At 40.0% G+C, this 20,776-nt stretch overlaps 2 protein-coding genes across 2 annotated transcripts; both read left to right on the top strand.

The window, feature by feature from the left end:
• Nucleotides 1–10,616: 10,616 nt before the first annotated feature.
• Nucleotides 10,617–14,429, top strand: LOC106715888. The gene is made up of 5 exons (XM_045686241.1): nucleotides 10,617–10,635; nucleotides 10,725–10,955; nucleotides 13,368–13,503; nucleotides 13,741–13,868; nucleotides 14,227–14,429. Exons 1-5 carry the CDS (start codon nucleotides 10,628–10,630, stop codon nucleotides 14,363–14,365), a joined length of 642 nt encoding a protein of 213 aa, XP_045542197.1. The 5' UTR covers nucleotides 10,617–10,627; the 3' UTR covers nucleotides 14,366–14,429.
• Nucleotides 14,430–15,532: 1,103 nt separating this feature from the next.
• On the top strand, nucleotides 15,533–16,432 carry LOC106715921. The gene is made up of 3 exons (XM_014509300.2): nucleotides 15,533–15,628; nucleotides 15,716–15,923; nucleotides 16,118–16,432. Exons 1-3 carry the CDS (start codon nucleotides 15,591–15,593, stop codon nucleotides 16,358–16,360), a joined length of 489 nt encoding a protein of 162 aa, XP_014364786.2. The 5' UTR covers nucleotides 15,533–15,590; the 3' UTR covers nucleotides 16,361–16,432.
• Nucleotides 16,433–20,776: the final 4,344 nt, after the last annotated feature.

Genomic DNA, 20,776 nt, shown 5'->3' with positions numbered 1-20,776 from the left:
TGTTTGAGATTGTTTTTTTTGAAGTCGGCTATTTTTTTACCTGCCTCACTCAGGAGGGAAATATATGTAACGCGTATGTAAGTTGTATTTGTTTTATATAAAACTAGCTGTCGCCCGCGACTCCGTCAGCGCACATCTAAAAAAAAACTTAATTATTCCGCCTATGTGTACTTCCAGACTATACTACAGGTTTATACATCTATTCCGAATTTCATCGAGATCCATTTAGCCTTTCTGGAGTTCTGGAGCCGTTCTGTTCTTCGAACAAACGTCCATCCATCCATCCATCTAAACATTCACATTTATAATATTAGTATGATTTCCGAATGAGATCTGAATTTTGACGTGTGAGATGTCACTCGTGAAGGTGAAATCTTATCAATTCGTTATAATACGAGTACACAAATTAATATATATTTGAGGATGATTAGTTTGACAATTTCTATGAGAAAAACTATCGAAAATCTAAAATATTTATAACCGATTTTACCCAACTCAAACCAAACAAATTGTCAAACTAAACGTCATAAAATGGACGAACTATAAGTGTCATGGGGGTAGGTACTTATAGTCAGTTGGGTTTTTGTTTTTTTCTACTACGTAAAGATGTGATTAACTACGAATATTTATGTACACTATTTTAATTTTTACTTTAGATAGAATTTAATCCAGTTGTCAGCTGATTTTCCAATTAAAACTTGTTAATATTGTTGAAGATCCGGATATATTGGTGGTAGGAGGCCGGTTCATCACTCTCGAGGCAAAGACCTCGTCACCCCCGGAGACAGAGGGTCTTCACTCCCGGGGACAGGGGAATCCTCACTCGCTTGCACTTGGCACGATTGTTACAAAACGATCTGTCTATGTTTTGTGAATTGAGACGACAATAAAGTCGGGTTAGGTTATTGCTATCCAAGGCCCACGTAATACTGTACAAGTGGCAGAAGCTGTAGGTACTGTGGTGAGGGTGTGCCGGCGGCGGCGTCGCGCGCGCCTCTAAGTCAGCGCGTTGCGCGCCCCCGTGCGACCCGCTTTGTTTGCGCACTGCGCATTTATTGCCTCGTGGGATGTCGTGTCGTCCTTTGTATCGCGCGGTGTGTACATTGTACACAAAGTAAGCGCTATGGGAAACATATTGTGTTTGTTTTCGATGTTGTCCACATAGGACACTGTTTTTCTTATGGAATTGAACTTTCCGACTGTTGTCATTGTGACTTCTTCGCCTATGTAAAATATTGGATACGCGGACCATTTTGGTTGAAAAACTGCTTTTAACAATTTTTAACACCAAGGATCTTCGTCTCAAAGAAACGTAAATCTTCGAAACTAATATTGCAGATATACTCTTGTCGCGAGTATCGCGTAGTTGGCGCATCTTACACACAACTTGAAATTGTGGACCAGAGTCGTCTATTCGGTCAGTCGAAGCGTGGTGACTCCACGGCCAACACCAATTTACAAACTGCGAACTTAGTCATCTAAAAAATGGATTAAAATACACCAAAAATCTCACACTAATTTTGACATAATTGTCGATGACAATACGAAGACGATTGTCAGATATATAAGTGCTAGAGCCACAGCCACAGGAATGTAGGTTGTACATACATAGGTTGCACAACATTGTATTGCATAAGGCGACTAAAATGAAGAACCCGAACATGTTAAGACGGATTCAATTAAAACAATTTGTTTTAATTATAATTTAAATATAAAATTTATAGGAGGATGAGTAAAAAGAGGGCTGAAGTATTCACTCAGTCGGAAAGGTCCGCCTCTCCGATGCCGATGCCGGGTGCAATACTCGCGACCAAAGACCGGACCGAAAGCCGAACTGCGACGTTAACTTATCTCAAAATTGTATCCAACACCGTGCACCTACGTAGGCGCGTGAAAGCGATTGACCTGTCAATATCCAATCGCTTTCACACACCTGTTTAAATAATAAATGAAAATTGTTTGAAAACAATACCAAATACAATCGCACAGAAAACAATTCAATAGGTAAGAGGTAAACGATTTCAAGCTTTAAGTCCAAACGACAAGTTCGATTTTGGTGTGTCACCTAAACTTGTAGTTGCGTCGTTCTCAAAACGAGTTACCGCTGCGACCGCTCCCCTTCGACAAACAAGAGGTAATTTCGCGCAGCAAAGTGATAACAGGGAGATAATATCGTCACCTTTACTGCGCCGCGCCAAATGCCGGCTCCCACGAGCCGCTCCAGGGCGAGGCCACTGTCAAGCTGTGTCGTGGTTTGAGTAGGCCTTGTTGCCCGCACAGCCCTCACCGCGATCAGCCGCTGGTCGCCATCCGTCACTCGTCAATAGCCAGACAACAAAATACAAACAACACTATCGAAAGGCATCGGAGCGTTTTCATTGCACACTTACGATGGTAAGTCCTCAGTGTATTCATTTTGTATGTTCTCTGAGAACAGTACACCGTAATGCACTACACCTAGGGTCTTCGTGAACAAATTATTCTTTTCAAATATCTTGGCGTCCGAAGGCCACCGGCGTGTTGCACTGGTCCCTCCCCTCGCATCCTGCTTCGCTCCAACACACCTAACATTGTATTCTGCACAGCGACTCACGAGAAGTTAAGAGCTACCAACATATTTGAAAACTATAATAAAAATGTTATAATCTCTCATATAAACAGTACCCTTCCCGGTGATGGCCTGTAGATTAGTAAAAACATTTTAATAACTTTAATTCTACTTAAATTCGATTTCTTCCACCAAGTTCCGATATCTAACGACAAGACAAATGGCCGCCAGGATGGCTGCCATTCCACAACGGTGCGATTCCCGCACAATTTTCTGCCTCGTTTCTGTATAGCCGCGTTGCGGAACAGTCGAATCTCGGCGGTATTTACAATCCAGTGTGACTGAGGCCATTTCGTAGTGGCGCTTTTTTAACACCGTAAGTAATTTGACAATTCAGTACTGATGGATTAGGTTGTGAATCTTTTCTATTTTCAATAGGTGTTCTCATAAAACTTGGAATCGATAATTTCTCAAATTATTGTTTTTGAATTATAATAACTACTAGGTAGGCCTCCTGCAAAATGGACCGATAACCTGGTCAAGGTTGCGGGAGTGCACTGGATACGGGTGGCATAGGACCGGGCATTGTGGCAATCGATGAGGGAGGCCAACGTTCAGCAGTGGACAAACTCAGACTGATTATGATGATTATGATGATGAACTACAAATAATGTAACTTCGGTGATACATATTTGATTACTTTGAGGCTCGAGGCTCCAGCGCCCCAGCAGCTCTTCTCTAGTGTACCTACTTGTATGTACACTCCCTTAAATTAATCGAAAGTTAGTTCCTCCAACCTCCCCCCCGCCCCGCTCACTGCACCCTCAATTAACATTTTATTAATCCCGTTATATAACATTATTTAAATATGAGGAAATGAGAGGCTCAAATGGACTTTCCGCACTTCGCATATTTTTACGTTTATATTTCTACTTCTTTAGTTCATTATTTTAATAAAATATGCACAATGCAATATTGTTGCTGTTCTCGAAAGTCTTTATGTAAAGTCCTTTGGGAAATGAAATTAGCATTGTAGACGAAAAACTAAAATATTCCCTTTATATGTGTAAAGTATTTCTAATTGCGGAAGTCTATGAGAAGCGGTCGCATCACTATTTCGGCGTATTCATGTGACGCGCAGAAATTGACTATAATTGGAAAAATGGCCGTTCAAAACATGACTTTCGAAGTGGTTCAAGACGACTTTAATGTTTCGAGGAGATAAAGATTGTATTCTTGCTCATGCCTCCCTAAAGCCGGACTTCAATAATGAAGTCCGGCTTTAGGGAGTAGATACTTTATAACGCTACTTCGTATTGGTTCATACGGCGCGGCGCTTTCTTTGGTCATAAATCAGCATTAATGTATTCAATTGAAAAAAGCCGTGCGATCAGCGCGGCTGCAGATTCAATTAGGGCCAGCGGCAAAGAGTGCGCGTTGTCGCCGCACCTAACTCTAACTGATATAATGTGAATAAGTACACGGAAGAGATGGCTATACTGTGTATAATACGCACACAATATTAATAAATTGTCGTGTTTTTACTTGATTAGGATAACGAGCGTATCACTCGTTATCAAAAACGGGTTCATCGGTATAAGACCCCATTCCCTGCACCCCGCTGCGCCGCGCAGTCGTCTCGCCCTTCGCCGCGGACCTGAGGGTTCACAATGCAACGCTTCCGAAGCGCACGTCAATTTGTTTAGATTTATAAAATCCGATTAATAGAATTCGACTGAATACAATAAGTAAACAAAGCGAACATGTGTTCGACAAATAAATTACTATATAATAGCGAGACGACAGGATTACCTTCGGCAGCGGCGCGGCGCGGCTCGGCGGCGAACACAAGTCAATGCTCCATATATTATATATATTTCTTACTTCTGTACTATTTTGCGAAGTGTTTTGTTGTTAAGACATATTAACAACAATGTGGTTTCTTGCTGTTACTAATTACCTAGATATTTTCACTAAAAGGAACTGTTACAAGTAATATGGTGATGTTCATGATCGGACTGGACCAAGTTCAAACGTTTGTGCCATACAAGTCTCGAGACGAATGCTCGAAGCTAATCACACACGTTGGCACTTGTTCACATCACTTATGTCACATATAACTTATAAAAGTATGGCGACACTCGGACCGTAGCTTGGCTTCCAACCATAAATTTGTAGTAGGTAGATTACAAAAATATCTAAAGTAAGCAAAACAAAATTTGGCAACATATAAATACAAATGATTTAGTTAGCGAAGGGGCGATGGTGCACCATGCGGCGTCGAGCAGCACGTGTGCCCAGGAATGTGGGGCCAGGCAGGGGCCGCGCAGGGGCCGGGGCCGGCATGTCGCCGCTGTTGCGCGGCCGCTCGCGGAGGGGCTCGGCGCACAATGCTCTCCCCGCATATTGCCCGCCTCAATAACGGCACAATATTGCGGGGACGAGTATAATTAATAAATGCGTATCGGTGACAATAAAAAGAGTGGGTGTCAGGTGGCCGCCGGGCCCCGGGCGGCCGGGCCGGCGCATCACGTGTAGGGATTAGTGTTTGGCGTCGGCGCATCAACCCGGCTGTCGTTACGACTGTCACGCAGGCTCTTTACGTGTGCCCTAATCCGGGAAGATTATTTCAAGGACGTCTAAAATAGCAACGAGGCGAGTGACGTCGTCATTGCAGAGTCGAGATTTTGTGTTGGACGAAAAGAAAATGAGGGTTTTAGCAATAACTTCCATACAAAATTATTAAGACATGGAAAGTATTCCGTAAGATGAGAGCCGCACTGTTTAAATGTTAATCAAAAACAAACCGCAAAACACTTTTACTGCAATTTTTAGATTGGTTCGTAGGGGATTCGACCATTTTTGTGTGATGTAACTTACAGTAGGTATTTATAATTAAGTAGCTGTCGCCCGCGACACCGACCTCGCGGAATTAACAAAAAATAAATAAGTAACGTATGTGTTTTTACAGACTATTTTCTAAAACTGTGCCAATTTTCATCAAGATCCCTTGAGATCTATCTTCAAACAATCTAAACTTTTGCATTTGTAATATTAAGTAAGATTAACGCTATGTGCTGAAGGTTGTTTTTATTACAAGATTTGGTTCCTGGATTACTGAAATCAGATCGGCAGCGAGTTTCCATTGAATAAGTCAGAGTATTGATACAATCACGCGTCGCAGACATTTCAGTAGATCTTGTAGCTGATGTGCGGGGTGCATAGGCCATGAGGGATGTGCGGGGAGCGGGGCGCGGGGCGCGGGGCGCGCGGGGTGCTCTAACGAGGCGTAGCGCATTTCACGCTATGTCACGCGCTCATTGACGATTAGTGACGCACAGCGCTTGTCGCCGCGCGCCCGCCCGTGTGGCCGCCTGGCCGCGCCGCCTGGCCGCGCCGCCCGCCCGTGTGGCCGCCCGCCCGTGTGGCCGCCTGACCGCGCCGCCTGGCCGCGCCGCCTCGTATATTACATAATGTTATGGAGAATGACGCGCTTCACGCTACTCTGAGCTTGAGCATAGTTATAAGCAGATACACCTTCAATTCAACAGAAAAAAGAATAATAACTAAAAACACAAGAAACAATGTGCTATAATATACTTAATAACTCAGGAACTCAAACCCTTTACATAATTTTTATCTGATCTATTAAATTTTCATTTATGTAAGGGCATTAACTGTTACTCGCGACTTCGTCAGCGCGTGTTTAAAAAAACAGTAGCCTATGTTATTAACATACTCATTCAAAAGCTACCTTTCACTAAAAGTCCTGTCAAAATCGGTGCAGCCGTTTCGTAGATTACCCGGAACAAACTATGATTTGCGGACATACTGATACACAAAAATTAATAAAACTGGATTTTTTTGGGTATCGCAAATAATTTATGTTCACGAAATATAAAAACTTACTGATATTATAAATGCGAAAGTTTAGATGGGTGGATACATACAAACAAGCGTTTGTATGTATGTCCTAGGAAGGTTGACCCGGACAGCGTGGCCGAGCGCTAGAGAGGACGAACTCGCATCACGTACGTCGAAAATACTGCACGAAGAACTCGTAACGTAACCGCTTGTTTAGTACGAGGCTTTATATAAGATAACCTCGTGTTCAGATGACTGCGGGTTGAAAAAAGAAGTTGCAAATCTTGACATTAAAATCATTAATTAAGAGGGTAGACAATATACCAGACATCAGACAGATGTGTTTTTAAGCATGTCAAGTAGGTGTGACTTATATTCGTTGAAGAAGAACAGGTTATGAACTTTTTAATCTTTACTAAAATTTTAATTCTTTACCATTTTGTATTTTACCTGACGACACAAACGTAGGTAGATATACCGCACTTTTTAAAAAGTCAAAAAGTTTTTTTTTTGTTATGTTATATGTTATGCTTTCTTATTTTAGCGTGGTTTGGACATGTTATGCGGAGGGATGATAATCATATGAACAAAAAAGTAATGAGATTGAATGTGGACGGCTATAAAGGCCAAAGAACCTCTTCGCCAGACCAAAGAAAGTATGGATGGATTGTGTGAAAGAGGATATGCGTAAGAAGGGGGTAAATTCAGATATGACAGCTGATAAAGATGTATGGAGGAGTAGTACATACTGTGCCGACACTCCATAGGGATAAGGGCAGGTTGATGATGACGATGATGATGAGAATATTTTAAAATCTAAAAATAGATTTATGTATGTAAGAAACTGAGACGAGTGAGATTCAACGTTGCTCTTCACTAATGTAGAATCTTACTTCCTACGTCCACTTCATGAATTCTGCGTCGATCTATTACACCTATGACACTCCTGGGGAGAAGACGAATCGAGAGTCACCTCGCTTGTCAAAAATGATTTTGACGGCCTAAAGCTAAACTGTAGAGCATAAGCTGTAGCCTATCACAACTTATTTACATACATACAAATAATTACATGTACTTATGTGGGACATGAAAAAAAAACAAAGTTAGATACGCACGAAAAACATAACCCTGTTTGTCAGTCGGATATTAATCGTGTTTCGAAAGTTCCCTCCGATTAAGGATAGATTTTTTTTGTTTGGGTCTGTAATGACCAATAAAAAATTATGATACTGTTATTTAGATTATTTAGGAAACAACACGACATCGTGTAAAATCTAACGGACCGATTAAGGAACATTGTGAAAAAAACGTCGCATTGATGGAGTGAAGGGCAACATGGCGGAACTCATCGCACCGCAGAATCGTTAACGGGGGCGATAATAAAAAGTCATGACGTCACTGTTTGGCTTGACGACACTTCGATCAGTTTCGATCGATATACCAGTGTCGCCGCACACCTCACATTCACAGCTGAAAGGCAGGCGGCGAGCTATGAGGCCGCGATGATGTACTCAGCTCCGACCTGCCTACACCTTGCCCACCTGTTTCACATGTAGCTAACGACAAGGACACGAAGCGCCGCCGCCCGCGAACTGATGCAGTTCTCTTTCGCCCTCGCCATTTGCTTGTCCCATAACATTTTTATGTCACCGTTTATATTTTTGTTTCACTGTCTTTTGTTACGCAATAACTTAATTAGTTCTAAATACTTTGAAAAGCAGTAACAGATAACGCTAATGCTGCTGTATGTAGATATGCTATACCAGTAAGTAAAATACGCTTCAAAAGTGTCCAGGGATCAAGTAAGTTTTACAGTACCGCCACAATTGATGATTGACATTATTTTAACTTTTCTGGATCAGTTTTGATTGTTTTTAGTAATTGTTACTAATCTTATAGTACCTGTTGTGGAGCTCTTTCTCTCTCCATACGCTCTCCCGGTCAGAGACGGACGTCTGCTCTGTACAGCCAGCTCCTGTCCTGCGGAGGCAACACACTTCGCAGTTAATATGTGGGTACTTAAAAGTATTCGCTCAACATGCTTCTGCGGCAAATAAAGTCTCATTATCGACAATCTCGAGTGATGGATGCTGTGCATTGTTATTATTCATCAACATCATCATCAGCCCACTATACGTCCCCACTAAGGGGCGCGGAATCTAAGGTAGGTTAAGTTAGAGTCGACTAGGCCTTAGTCAACCACGATGGCGAATTGCGGGTTGGTTGACTTTACACATATCTTTTAATTTCTTCGCAGATATGAGCAGGTTACATCATGATGTTATCCTTTACCGTAAGAACGTCAGATATACCTATATATACCTACATAAGTAAATCAAAAAACACATCGATACATGGTGAGGTTCGGACCCAGGACCAATTCAATATTAATTAGTAATCGAAATTTTCCCAAATGACAAGTTCAATTAACATGCACTATATTTTTAGTTTATGTATTTGTAATGTCTGGGATGTGTGAGTGAAACGACGGTTGGTTTTGGACTGCTCTATTCACACGTAATGAGACGGTACATTATATTAGACTACCCACATTATAGCCATACACTACAGTATTATGACTAAGATATAACACTAAATGTTAAGTGTAGTACGAGTAGAGTATACTACAACAAGTACCTATACCATTGAAAATTGAACATAAATTAATACAGGCCAATAGGTAACTGTGTAGGTTTTCTTGTAAATTTCAATGTACGATGATGTAGATGTACTGCATATATAAATAAATACAAAATACTAATCAGTAATATTTTACTGTAGGTGGCAATAGTATTATCTTCGGGCCCCATATAGATACTTAACGCACATATCCTGGACCCCAGTGGAATAAACAAGAAACTGCTTGTGTTACTCTCGTATACATACATCAGCTATCTTTCATTAAATGTCTCGTTAAAATCGGTCGAGCCGTTTCGGAGATTACACGAAATATACAGAAAGGACAAGTAAATCTTTATAAGTAAAATTAATACATATCGAGTACACCAGTATTAATTGTGCAGATTGCATTTTTACTCTTTACCCGACTGACAAACTTTTTCCCGATTTTATTCTAATATCAAATCAAATAAAAATAAGGTTCTCCGCAATATTTATCTTGAGCCGCTCGAGTGGGCAGTTCCTAGGAAACTAGGAATCCAATAGAAACTTTTTGCTCGTAGGGAAACCGAGCCAAACCAATAAAATTATACCTCCGGGCGATAAATCTGTAGTCGTGTGTCCGTCTTTCTGTTTGTCTGTACATCGCTCGGCGCAGCGGCGAACGCGGCCGAGCCGACACTCCGATATACTTCGACATAAGTCGTAACGGCTTAAAGTCGTAAATGGCTCGTAGATTAATCGAGGACGCGAGAAAACTGCGGGACCTGACGTCAAAGACGCACCCCGAGGAGGCGGCAGCCACGCGGCGCGCAAGCGGCGCCGCTCCACCGTTGAACGCCCGATGGGGATTAATAAACGGCTTGTTTGTCTGTTTGATGCTAAGTTCCCTTTATTTAAAAACGATGGAGTCAATAGGGAGCTATCGGCAAAATGAAAGTTTAAATCGCCGCCCGCCGCGTTTCGCCCGGCGCCCGGCCGAGGAAGCCTTTTATGAACGACGTTGCCATCGTCTCGCTTATACCTTTAAAGCGGACCGCTGTCCAAAGTCATCTATTACATACAGTACAATACAGTAATGGATTGCAATTACGATATCTATACTTTTAACGGACAGATGAAGGGATAAACAGGAAACAGGAATTCTTTCGAACCATATTTACCGTCCGCGTTCTATCTGTAGTCGACAGGGCGCTAAATTCCATAGCCATCACCACGACGTTCGTCACAGCCGTGTTATGGATTACTCTGTCTTCAGCGGTACGTCTCAACAGTTTCGAATTAGAGTTCATCAAGAAAAGAGCTTACTCCTTCGTGGAATGGTGATGATTTTTTTGATTAATCTGCATTTTTAAAAACTTTTTCGTTTTTATAAATGGCCAGGTTGAATACACAACACGCCAATTATCAATTAAAAAATAATGAAGTGTCAAATTTCTTTAGTCAACGCAGCCAATAGCTTTTTTTAAAATATTTTATAAAAATAATAATGTAACGTAATTTCAGGATTCGATAAAGGCATTAAGAAAAAACGTAACAAAAAATGAAATCAATTTATAAATTTTAGGTGCACAGAATAACAATATAATTATTGCGATGGCAGGGTTAGAGTTTCTTTATACTGTTGTTTGTTTATGGGAACGCTTTATAAAGCCGGAGAATTATAAGTCATAATGTTTTAAACGTTTTGCAGTTGTTGTCAATGTCCGACCGGCGGCCAGCAGGGCAGGCTGCCGCTGATCTGTCTGGTGCCGCGAGGCGACGGCGCGGGCACGGCCGCGCCCCCGCCGTCTGCCGCGCCACCCGCGCCTGCCGCGCCCTCCGCAACCTCCGCCGGCGCCCCGGACTTCCCCTTGCTGGACGACGAGTACATCAAGAAGCACTTCAAGCTACCGCCGCGTCCTCTCTATCTAGACCCCTTCAGGTTTGCTGGTTTCTTAATACGTACTTCATGCTTACAGAAATATACATGTAAATAGCTATACAGAGAAAAGTTTTCGGTAAAAGTCATCGATATAATATTTGGTAGATGCATACTTTCATACAAAATCGTACGTAATGCTCACTTTACACATTGTCCGAGCCTTGCTGAGTTAAAGCGAATACCAACGTGTAAACAGTACATTTGCATTGCTAGATAACGCTCGGCGTCACTCGTGCAAACGTTTGCGCGCTCCAGCACGTGAATAAGCTCCAACGTGTATGGGGCTCATTTGGCGTAGATTGTCAAAACTTGTCTTAATTCGGAGCGGTGTCGGTTTTTCTGCACAAATCAAAGGCACTCGCGCGTAAAACATCCCTAATTGAATATGAGACCATTAAAATGTATATATAACTTTAGACCACGCAATAGTAATTTGTTACAATTTTGCACTTAAAGCCCAACCAACCAAGGAACTGTCGACAGACTGACAGCCACATAAAGAAACAAGAATTTTAAAAATCGTTTTTTCGCTATAAGCGACAAGATTTTCAATATTACATACAGTATCAATTTTTTTTTTAAATTATTATTATTATTAAAAAAAAAAAAATCAAAGACTTAATAGTTAAAACATGTCCGCCGCGCCGTTGATGAAACTTGTATATAACATTGTGTGGCATTAAATAACTTACACTTCTTGTCTTAATAATCTTACTTGTTTTTTGTTATTACAAATGCGAATGTTTGGATGCATGGATGGATGGATGGGTGTTTGTTTGAAGGTATCTTCAGAACGGCTTAACATATCTCGATGAAATTTGGCATAGATTTAGACCATAGTCTAAAAGAACACATAGGCTACTTATTATGTTTTTTTAATTCCGCGCGGACGAAGTCGCGGGCGACAGCTATTAGTATGATTAATTTATATAATACAAGTGATGTTTTTGACCGATACTCGACTGGGAGTTGTTGCTACATAAAGCTAAGCAGTTTTCAGTGACCAATGACAAACGATACGAAACTGAAGCTTATTTAGACGGTTGTCTACCGCGGCGGCGGGGCGGACTCCTCGGAGTCTGCTCGGACCGCATGCATACATGGTCGAATAAAGTTCGATTCTGGTCGCATGAGGCGGCCACGTTTTTTGACTATTCTTTTTTTAAACCTTTTTTTGTAAATGTCGTGTAGTACGTCGTCTTCATAAAACATGTTATTTAAATAACAAAACAAGTTTAGTAATTTTCGGCCCATTTCATAAAAATGTCGTCAGGCTCAAAGTTCATCTCGGCCATGCTTTCTGAAGAAACCGAGATAACTAACATTACGTTTTGTATCAAAGAATACAATATCTATTTAGATGAATATATGTGAGTTTAACCCGAAGAAACATCGTGACACCAGATTAAATGTAGGAAAGGTACTAACTACTAAAAGTAAATTTTACATAGATGGCGCTTTACGTAAGGGAACGACTTACGTAAAGCGCCATCTATGTACAATTAACGACTTGTGGTCTATCAATAACAGATGGCGCAAAGCGTACAATTTAATTTCAAAATGGATAAAATTAAACAATTTTTTTTTAATTAGCGTATTGCCAATTTGTCGGACGTGGAAGGTACAAAAATTAGGTGCAAATTGAACGTGGACATTACGCAGATACGTTTGACGTCCAGCATAACAACAGTAATCAATGTATTCTTGTAAATTGTGACAGTCTTGCGGCTGTCACAGTCAGAATTTTTGTCATATTAGTAGGATCCTTCCCCGGTGATGTCCTGTCAACTAATAAAAACCTTGTAAAACACTCGCGAGATGGTTTTTCGGTTACGATTATAGTTTGTGATAATGATATATCGATCTTTATCTTTACACAAAACTTAATTATAATTGAAAACATATACATAAACAATCCGGGATAAATATTGCCAAAGATATTCAAAATGTAATAATGTATCTTTTTTAAACGTCTATGAATATAGCCTATATCATCCTTATATTGTGTAGGAACCCAACAGTGAAAGAATTTTCAAAATCTTTTATAAGTTTCAAAGCCTATTTAAGGCAAATAAACAGACAAATCCTTCCTCTTTATAATATTAGTACAGACTAATACCTTTCTTCGCGACGTCTTGTGTTCTTCTAGTTCTTCTACTTCTTCTACTTCTACATCAATACCAAATTTCATCCAGATCCATATGAAACCGTTCTCGAGATACCTTCTAAGATATAGATATAATTATAATCTTTTTTTTATAGCAATTTAACTAAAACATCGATTTATTTTTAAATATAAAGTATACATACTGGAATTGTGTTACTTTTCATTGTTCATAATTCCATTCCAGTTTTTATTTGACCTCCTTGTAGTTGTTCATCGATTAACGTTTTACTTCTCCGTGCCAACAGGAGGCCACTCATCACGTTCCCGACCTCGCAGGAAGCGGCCACACACTTCAACATGGCGCGCAAGACCAAGATCAACCAGCAGATTCTCGACGGGTACCTGGACCCGTCGGAGGCCATCTCTGCACCTAGCGTGTTTGTACGTGGTCCTTTTTTAGGTTTATGCGTACCACAATAAGCACACAAACAAAACACTTACCTACAATTTATAATATTTGCTTTGATATAGATATATAAGTATATATATATATATATATATATATATATATATATATATATATATATATATATATATATATATATATATATATACATATATATATATATATATACTATATACTTACGTACTATATACATATGGTTTTATGTATTTTAGCCATATTCGCAAAAGACGAAAGAAGCCGATAAAACGAAAGCTGAAGAGGAAGAGGTCATTTACATCCTGCAACTGCCGGACTGGGAGTTCAAGTGCCCACTGCACGACCAAGTCGTCAAAACACCGAGGTGGGTGTTCGTCACGGAGCGGACATCTTAGTCCTTCCGTAGGACACATGCCCGGCGACTCGTGCCCGGCACACGGCGGGCAAGGGACTGACCAATTCGGATTCGTCATTTCTAACCCTTTTAATTCAGATTTGGAATATTTTTAGCAATTATTTGCATGTACATAGTAGAACATTTGTATAGTATAAACTTCTACCGGCTAACTTCTACTCGTGTTGCTAAATTTTCATTTTGAAAAGAAGTTACATTTGATTTTAGATAATAATTTAAATAAATCACTTTCATTGAGTTAGTAACATAAAATGTATTTTTATGATATAACAGACGGTAATATTTTATATCCTTTCGCTAATTTTAGATTCATCTGGCACTCTTGTAAGAAGTCGGAGCGGGAGAAGAAAAGTGGGGAGCCGAAGGCCGGAGGAGGGCCGTTACACCGTCCCAAGCCCTGGCTGCTTAGTCGGCACACGGATTTCGACATGTTGTCGCAATGGTAGCCCCGCAATCCATAGACACCCGCAAGACCAGCAACGCAAACATCTTATTTGCTATTAAAATTGAACAGCCTTAGTTCAGTCGTTTTTTTTATTGCATTTATAAAAAGCAAGGGAAATGGCACATTGTTATTGAAATTAACAAAGACTCTTCGGAGATAAGTACGCTATAACCCGTTATTTATCGAGAAAGTAAGTTCCGGATCCAATTCGTGAAAACTTATCAAATCTTTTCATTCATTTTTTTCTTCTTCAATTCTTTTTATCATAAGGTTGCAAACCACGGCCCACAGACATCTGCAATTTCAGATGCGTTGCCTAACTGTAATCTAGGGGTGAGGGGACCCATTACAGTGTTCATTTGTTCCATTGATTTTAGTAATGGAAAGATTTCAGATAGCTTAAAGTTGTTCGTAATGAGTACGCTGTGATATTATGACACCTGTACATTAAGCACTAAATTAATCTTCATACCAAATTAATTCGATACTTCGACAAACTAAACATAGGTACTATAGAAAGGTGTAGAACATAGTCTATAAGTACACTGTCTGCGCCGCGCCGTGAGCACTGGCAACCTCACGGCCGGCGCGTGCCTGTTAGAAGTCGTCCCTCAAATTTAAACCCTCCGAAAAACAGTGCCTCTAAACAGCAACTCGCGGGCGAGCGACCGCCGTACACGACAATAAAATCCTTTAAAATATTTTTTATTTCAACACATTTATACATAACTAGCTTTTACCCGCGACTCCGTCCGCGCGGAATAAAAAAATTTGAAAACGGGGTAAAAATTATCCTATGTCCGTTTCCTGGTTCTAAGCTACCTGCCCACCAATTTTCAGTCAAATAGATTCAGCCGTTCTTGAGTTATAAATAGTGTAACTAACACGACTTTCTTTTATATATATAGATATTATGATTCATACGAGTCACAGAAACACAACACATGCAAACTCTATGGTCGAATAGAGCATATTTCGGGCTTTTTTTGGTGTTCAAACAGATACCATATAATATTTTGTTTTTAAAAAAAATATTAAAACTTTGTCATCTGTCATTAACCGTGTCAAATTTTTTAAAATTTCAGTTAAAGACAAAAAAATTTTTCTTAAAACAATTTCACAAAATTTTATAAATACGTATATATAAATATAAAATGTAAACATTCTATATACATTTTACATATAAATAAATAAAGACACGTTTAAATATTTTAAGTATAATTAAAATGTCGGAGAAGAATACGAAAAGAAAACTCGCTGATATGTGCGTATATCTAATTATTGTTCATGTTTCTTTACATTTCAATATTTTGATACCGGACTTCTAATGAAATACAAATATTTTTAACAGTCCGCTGACAAGGCCCGGGTTCGACTCCCTGGCGATGTCGGCGCCCACGCTCGTGCAGATGAACCCTCAGGGCCAGTGGGAGAACAAGACGCCGGACGAAAACGACGCGGAAAATAAGCAATTGAAAGCCATCATAAAATACTTGATAGACAGCAAGGCCGTGTCCGCTGCTCAGAGTTACTGCTGCCAATGCGCGGACCAGCATCAGGTGCAACTTTTTTTTTAATCGAGTATATTGCTCAGTTGTCAGAATAATCACAATTCAAAAATATTTTATCCTAAAGTTTGAATTCTCTCAATTACAGTGGGAGTAGGGAGCCCTTACCGTATTTGCTGCGTGTAGTTAATGTAAGAGCATAAATTTGAAAGCGGGGTAGAGCTAAGTAATGATGTTTTGTGCAGCTTCAAGATGGCGACAAGTTGAGCTACGTGCCGGTGATCATGATGCCGCTGAGCGCGGCCGAGGACTGTCCCTTCGACATGGACTGCGAGGTGCAGAAGATTAAGGAGACGTCGACCAAGAAAGAGACATCACAGAAAACGCTAGTGAAAGAGGTAGAAAAGGAAAAGGAAAAACAAAAAACTAAGAAACGTGGTTACGTTTTACAGAGATTGACAGATTTCGACCTTCTATCACAGTGGTAGCCCTAAGCATCGCCAAATTAATAGTCCTTTGTGTTGAGAAATGTCTAAATGTGCAATGATTAATTAAATCGACGAACGTGTTTTTTTTTTGTGCCTTATTAAAACGTGTTTTTACATTAAATGTCTAATTATTACACTTGATATTGTGCAAAGAATTTCCTTTTTTTGTTATTCATTATGTGGGAAGATAATGAAATTCATTACTGGAAAATGTGTTGATATTGACATACGAACTTACGAACAGTAGGTCGCAGTCCCAGAATGTAATATTTAATTTACCACAAGCTCTTTAAAACTATGCTCTGTACGCAGAGACGATGGTAGGCGATCCACAACTTTACAATTTCATCTTTCGCATCACGAATGATCGGATTATTCAAAACTTAAGAAAGTCCAGCAGCCATAATTCTACTAGACACACAGCAGGTTCGATTCCGGATCTAATTCAAAAGTTAGTCGTCTTTTGTCAAGTTCGGACTTCCACGTAAAGACATGGCGTATTCTTTTTCGTATTCTGCTTCTTTAAAGTGTGCAGCAGTAAACGGTGTCATTGAATGAGAGAAGAGACTTCCACTTTTAAATTTGTTGAGTTAATTTTAATATTAACACACAAGAGTCGTATTGAAAATAAAAACGTGCATTGACAATTTAATTATTTTAATTCCTTCAGTATTCGTGGTATTTGACCAGTGGTATTAAATTCAAGTGGTATAAAATAAAACACGTATATTTGGTTATCATATATGTATTTGTAATTCATAGAACATTGTCTCGCCTTTCCGTAGTCCGTTATGATCAAGTTTACAGAAACATCGTTCAACAGTCAAAGACATTGACAGTTACACGTTCAAATTATTATTTATTATATAGTACATTAAATGCTTCAATCTTAATACTAATTGCACGTGAATTGTGCCATCTCTTACATGCTAAGATTTGCATTAAAATTTATCATAATTATTATTAAAAATGCCTAAAAACTGTCGTTGTCGCCGCGCGCCGCCCTCCTCCGACCTGTCACTACGTCACCAGTCAAGTCAAAGGCTTGTTTACGATAGTAGTTTGACTTGACATGTGAGGTAGGTAGGTGCGGTGACAGAGATCGCATTCACCACAAGTGGTTATGCAGGTGACGGTAGAAGAAGGCGAGGAAGGCAACGTTGAGGAAGAAGTATACGATGTGCAGGAGGAGGGGGGCGAGGCGAGGCGGCGGGGGGGGGTCTGGCCTCACGGGTCCACGAAGGAGATGATGATGTAGCGCGTGCCGCCGGTGACGGGCAGACCCTCGTGGTAGTGTGTGAGGCGGCCGGGGTGCATGAGCAGCCAGCCCGGTCGCGTGTCGCGCACCGAGCAGTTGTAGCGCAGGTAGTGGCAGCCCCCGCCCGTGTAGTCTACGTCTGTACAACACGAGTTACACTTTTATAACTCACTGACTGTCCCCTTACTTAAGTAGCCTTTATAATGTTATGTTCTAATTTTTTTTTATTTCATATATAGTCCAGTCATTTAAGCTTAAATTAGGTAAGAATCTCGGAATTCGAGATACCCAGCTGTAAGTCTGTAAATACTTGTATATTGACACCCTAAAAGTTGTCTCAAAACCTACATATGGTAGGGTGTAAGCAACTATTAAATTTCGAGGTCAAAGGTCACAAAAATCGGTTTTTTTGCGCTTTTTTTGGAAATATCTAATTTCCTATGGGTTTTTTGCTATTTGTATTTTCCATCAATATTGTAGAATACAAAATTCTCTACAAATTTTGTTTAAAAATTTTTTTTTTTTATACGGTGAACCATTTTCGAGATAGAGGGCGGAGAGCGCGCGGTCACAGCATCACTTCAGCCTCCGGTCGAAAACGCGCCATATAGCTGATGTACTATCGATAAATCAATGATTATAAATTTTGTCAAATTAATTAATTACTGACAAATTTGGATGAACTAGCTGCAGCATTTGAGGAAGAAAATTGTTCGGCCCAGAAATTATAAGAGAGTGGAACTCAAACCTTATTGGCACTATAATGCTCCGAAATCTGTGAAAAGTCTCGATCATCTTCGTTATATGCATTACGTCAAGTCTACAAAACTTAATAAACCTGTGCAGCTTTCAAAAATTGCACCAACAAGTGCAGCTGCTCATCAACATTACAACCGTGTATATTATCAAGTTTAAACTTGGTTAAGACATGATTTGGAACGCCAGGTATGGGGTTGGGCAATGCGAAACGATTTTCTGGAGCCTATCATGACAATTTTACCACCTGCTCCAGAAGATTTGCTAAATACAATTTTCTGCAACTGCAAGAGTGGCTGTGGTTCGCGATGCGGATGCAGGAAAGCGGGCTTGCAATGCTCTTTAACTTGTGGCCAATGTAATGGGCAAGCTTGTCTCAATACTCTACAATATCAGAGCGACATATATAATTCCTATATTTTCATTAACAATTCTGCAATTACATGGGCAGGTAAGTGTTGTTAAATAAATTAATACTGAATAAAATGTGGATAAGTTAGGAAAAAAATATAAAGTAGAATATAATAGTTAAAACTTGATTGTGGATGGTCCTGATGTTCTCTGGATGTGCGCCCCACGTAGGTCTAGTGTAAAGGCAAAGTTTATTGAAAATTCGACTCGCTTTATTGATAATGAAATGCACATGGCTGGTGAACGTCAAATTCTCGTCTATTATTAGGCCTAAATATTTAATTTCTTTATCAAAAGTGAGTGTGTGATTGTCTATTTTAATAATGGCTCTTTTAGATCTGGGAGTGAATGAAATTACTTTAGTTTTGGATGGGCCAAACTCAAGTTTAACGCTCCTTCCCCATTTAACTATTGTGTCTAAGGCGCTGTTTGTGTGGAGTTCTATCTCTTCGACATTTTTTGCGGTAATCGTGAGGAAGACGTCATCAGCGAACGCCTGTATATGACATCCTGGGGGAGGGGTAGATCGAGAAGTTCATCTAGGATTATATTCCAAAGGATGGGTCCACAGGTTGAGCCTTGGACGCATCCCTTGGTCATGCTTTTGGTTTTCACTTCAAGAACAGATTTCGTTTCAGGTAGGTAGGTAGGTAGGTAGGTAGGTAGGTAGGTAGGTAGGTAGGTAGGTAGGTAGGTAGGTAGGTTTTTTTTTTTTTTTTTTTTTTTTTTTTTTTTTTTTTTTTTTTTTTATTTTCCACCCGAGAGTACACCCTCCCGGGTGGGAGTATATTGTCATGTTCCACAAAATTTTATACATGATCTTACACATTAAATTATATAAAACATTGTTCGCGTGGTCCAGACAGCAATCTTCCTTAGCGATTTGATACTATTGTCTGACTGCTGCCTGGACACAGTGCTCATAATAAAGACTAACTTAAAATTAAACCTAAAGCTAGACTATTATAGAATAATTTTATACAACAAAATAAAACATATAAATGGATATGACACATGTGTAAATGTAATGAACAAGAAGGGTCAATTTGAGTCTTAAGGGTTGGGATTATTGAACGCTTTTAAATGGTCAACTATATATGTGATGAATTTAGTGAAAGAATCAAGGGCAGATCTCTTAGACAGGAGTTCGGACAGGGAGTATGGTGACACCTTGAGGCACCTGCAAAGGAGCTTGTGGTCTAATCTATAGTTTTGAAAGCGTGGGCAGTCCTTAATTAAATGATCAAGAGTTTGTGCAGTGGTATCATCACAGGGGCACGCTTCGTTATCTGTGATTTTGAATCTGTAGAGGTATGACTTGTGAAAGCCGTGCCCTGTGAGATACTGCGTGAATTGAAAAGATGTCTTAGCAGCAGACCATAGATTGTCAACGCTGTCTAAAGTGGGGAGCAAAGTACGTGTGTGGCTCCCTTGAGGCGCGCTCTGATATCTCATCTCCCAAGACTGACGATGACGAAGACGTATTTGTTGTTTGATGTATGAAAGAGGGAAGTAGGCATAATCGGGGCTTCTATGTAGTGTGGCTGCTGAGTTGGCTAAGGAATCTGCGGTCTCGTTTCCAGTAATACCAATGTGGCTTTTGACCCATAAAATTTTGATTTCCCCTATATCTCTGTGTGAGTGTATAATGATATGAATTTTGGTGACGAGTGGATGGGTGTTACTTCTATTGTGAATGGCCTGTATGGATGAGAGAGAATCAGTAAAGATATATGTGTTTTTGAATTTTTTATTACGTGCCCAATTACATGCTTCTGAAATGGCAAAAAGTTCTGCTTGGAAAACTGTGCAAGTGTGGTGGAGTTTGTATTTTTTGGGTGTGGATCTATTGGTGTGTGGGTCCCAGCATACAAATGCTGCACCTACCGCCCCGTCCTCTTGTTTGCTGCCGTCAGTGTAAATTTGACAGGCGTGTGGGGGGCAAATTTGGTCGATTTCCTCCTGGTTGCTTAGTTTACTGATTTCAGTAT

Source organism: Papilio machaon, chromosome Z (genome assembly GCF_912999745.1).
Source record: "Papilio machaon chromosome Z, ilPapMach1.1, whole genome shotgun sequence".
NCBI lineage: Eukaryota > Metazoa > Arthropoda > Insecta > Lepidoptera > Papilionidae > Papilio > Papilio machaon.
The sequence above is the reverse complement of the archived record's forward strand: the minus strand, read 5'-3'. Positions and strand labels throughout refer to the sequence as shown.

Bases quoted from the DNA above. Each gene is read 5' to 3' on its own strand.
- LOC106715921 (XM_014509300.2), top strand. From the start codon at position 15,591: ATGTCGGAGAAGAATACGAAAAGAAAACTCGCTGATAT. The intron at 15,629-15,715 runs GTGCGTATATCT...TATTTTTAACAG, and splicing joins AAAAGAAAACTCGCTGATAT to TCCGCTGACAAGGCCCGGGT. The intron at 15,924-16,117 runs GTGCAACTTTTT...TGTTTTGTGCAG, and splicing joins AATGCGCGGACCAGCATCAG to CTTCAAGATGGCGACAAGTT.
- LOC106715888 (XM_045686241.1), top strand. The intron at 13,504-13,740 runs GTACGTGGTCCT...TATGTATTTTAG, and splicing joins TCTCTGCACCTAGCGTGTTT to CCATATTCGCAAAAGACGAA. The intron at 13,869-14,226 runs GTGGGTGTTCGT...CGCTAATTTTAG, and splicing joins CAAGTCGTCAAAACACCGAG to ATTCATCTGGCACTCTTGTA.